General features: G+C 31.5%; 1 protein-coding gene across 1 annotated transcript in view; it reads left to right on the forward strand.

The window, feature by feature from the left end:
- The first annotated feature begins 321 nt into the window (after positions 1-321).
- LOC106678267 (cuticle protein 16.5) overlaps positions 322-1022 on the forward strand; it is an 8215-nt gene continuing 7514 nt past the window's right edge. Inside the window, exon 1 of the mRNA XM_014416685.1 lies at positions 322-397. Within this exon, the coding sequence (XP_014272171.1) occupies positions 389-397 (9 nt within the window). The 5' untranslated portion in view covers positions 322-388. The remainder of the gene's footprint in view (positions 398-1022) is intronic.

A 1022-nucleotide genomic window follows, 5' to 3' on the forward strand; every position in this document is an offset into this window, starting at 1 on the left:
TATATAGTTAGATGTGTCATTTGTATGACTATACCCCCTCATAATCAACTGTTAAAAAATATATATAATATAAGTTATATCAACCATGTAAGTTGATGTGGTATAAACATAAAAAAGGTTCATATATAAATAATTCGAATTCGTGAACTAAAATTTAGGTATAATTTATATTCTAGATAATTGTATTTCTTTAGCTCTCTAGTTGTACAGAGGCGATACCCTGAGGCAAAATATGAGATAGAAGGAGACCAGACGGGGTTGTTGGGGATTTGACAGTTGCGTAAGGGTGCTAACCCCTCCACTCCAGGAGTATATAAGACTCCTCTCCCATAGCCTCAGCAAGACACTCTCTACATCGTCCTCAGTCGACAACATCATCATCATCAACATGTACAAGGTGAGTAGGGGGCCCTCATTGTCTTCTACAAGGGCGTGTCGCCAAATCGCCAAGTCATTCGCTCCCCATTATACCTCTCAGATCGAATATCTCTATCTCATTTGATTCAATTTAGAAGAAAAAATATGTTGTAAAGTTTTTTCTTGTTCATACCAGAGGAGTGTTTTTTAACAATTCATTTATTTAAAATAAAATATTTATTGAAAAAAATATTAGTTTTGTTGATCGTAGCACCTTACACTATATACGTTTTATGCTACTTACAAAAAAAAAACAAAAAAAACTTAAAGTAATCTTTACTATATTTGTGACAATTAAACTGGTGTAAAGATAAATTTATAAACACATTTTCTCCGAAACTTTTATACTGTATCTAAGATCATCCGAAGAGGGGTTGTTATGTATTTTATCTTCGTTCCTTTGTTAGATCTTGTTTAATAAGGTAAATCTGGTTGTCAGCCCTATTTATTCTTATTTATTAAATAAATAACAGATAGATAAATAAATAATAAACAAATTTATTGGACTGATGAGTAAGGATGCTGTGTATTAGTAACTCAGCATAGTTGAGTAGCCCCTAACAATTTTTTCGAATTTCTCCTCCTAAAATAATTTTATATATATA

This window comes from Halyomorpha halys, unplaced genomic scaffold (assembly GCF_000696795.3).
Source record: "Halyomorpha halys isolate HHAL.00 unplaced genomic scaffold, Hhal_1.1 Scaffold131.1, whole genome shotgun sequence".
Classification (NCBI taxonomy): Eukaryota; Metazoa; Arthropoda; class Insecta; order Hemiptera; family Pentatomidae; genus Halyomorpha; species Halyomorpha halys.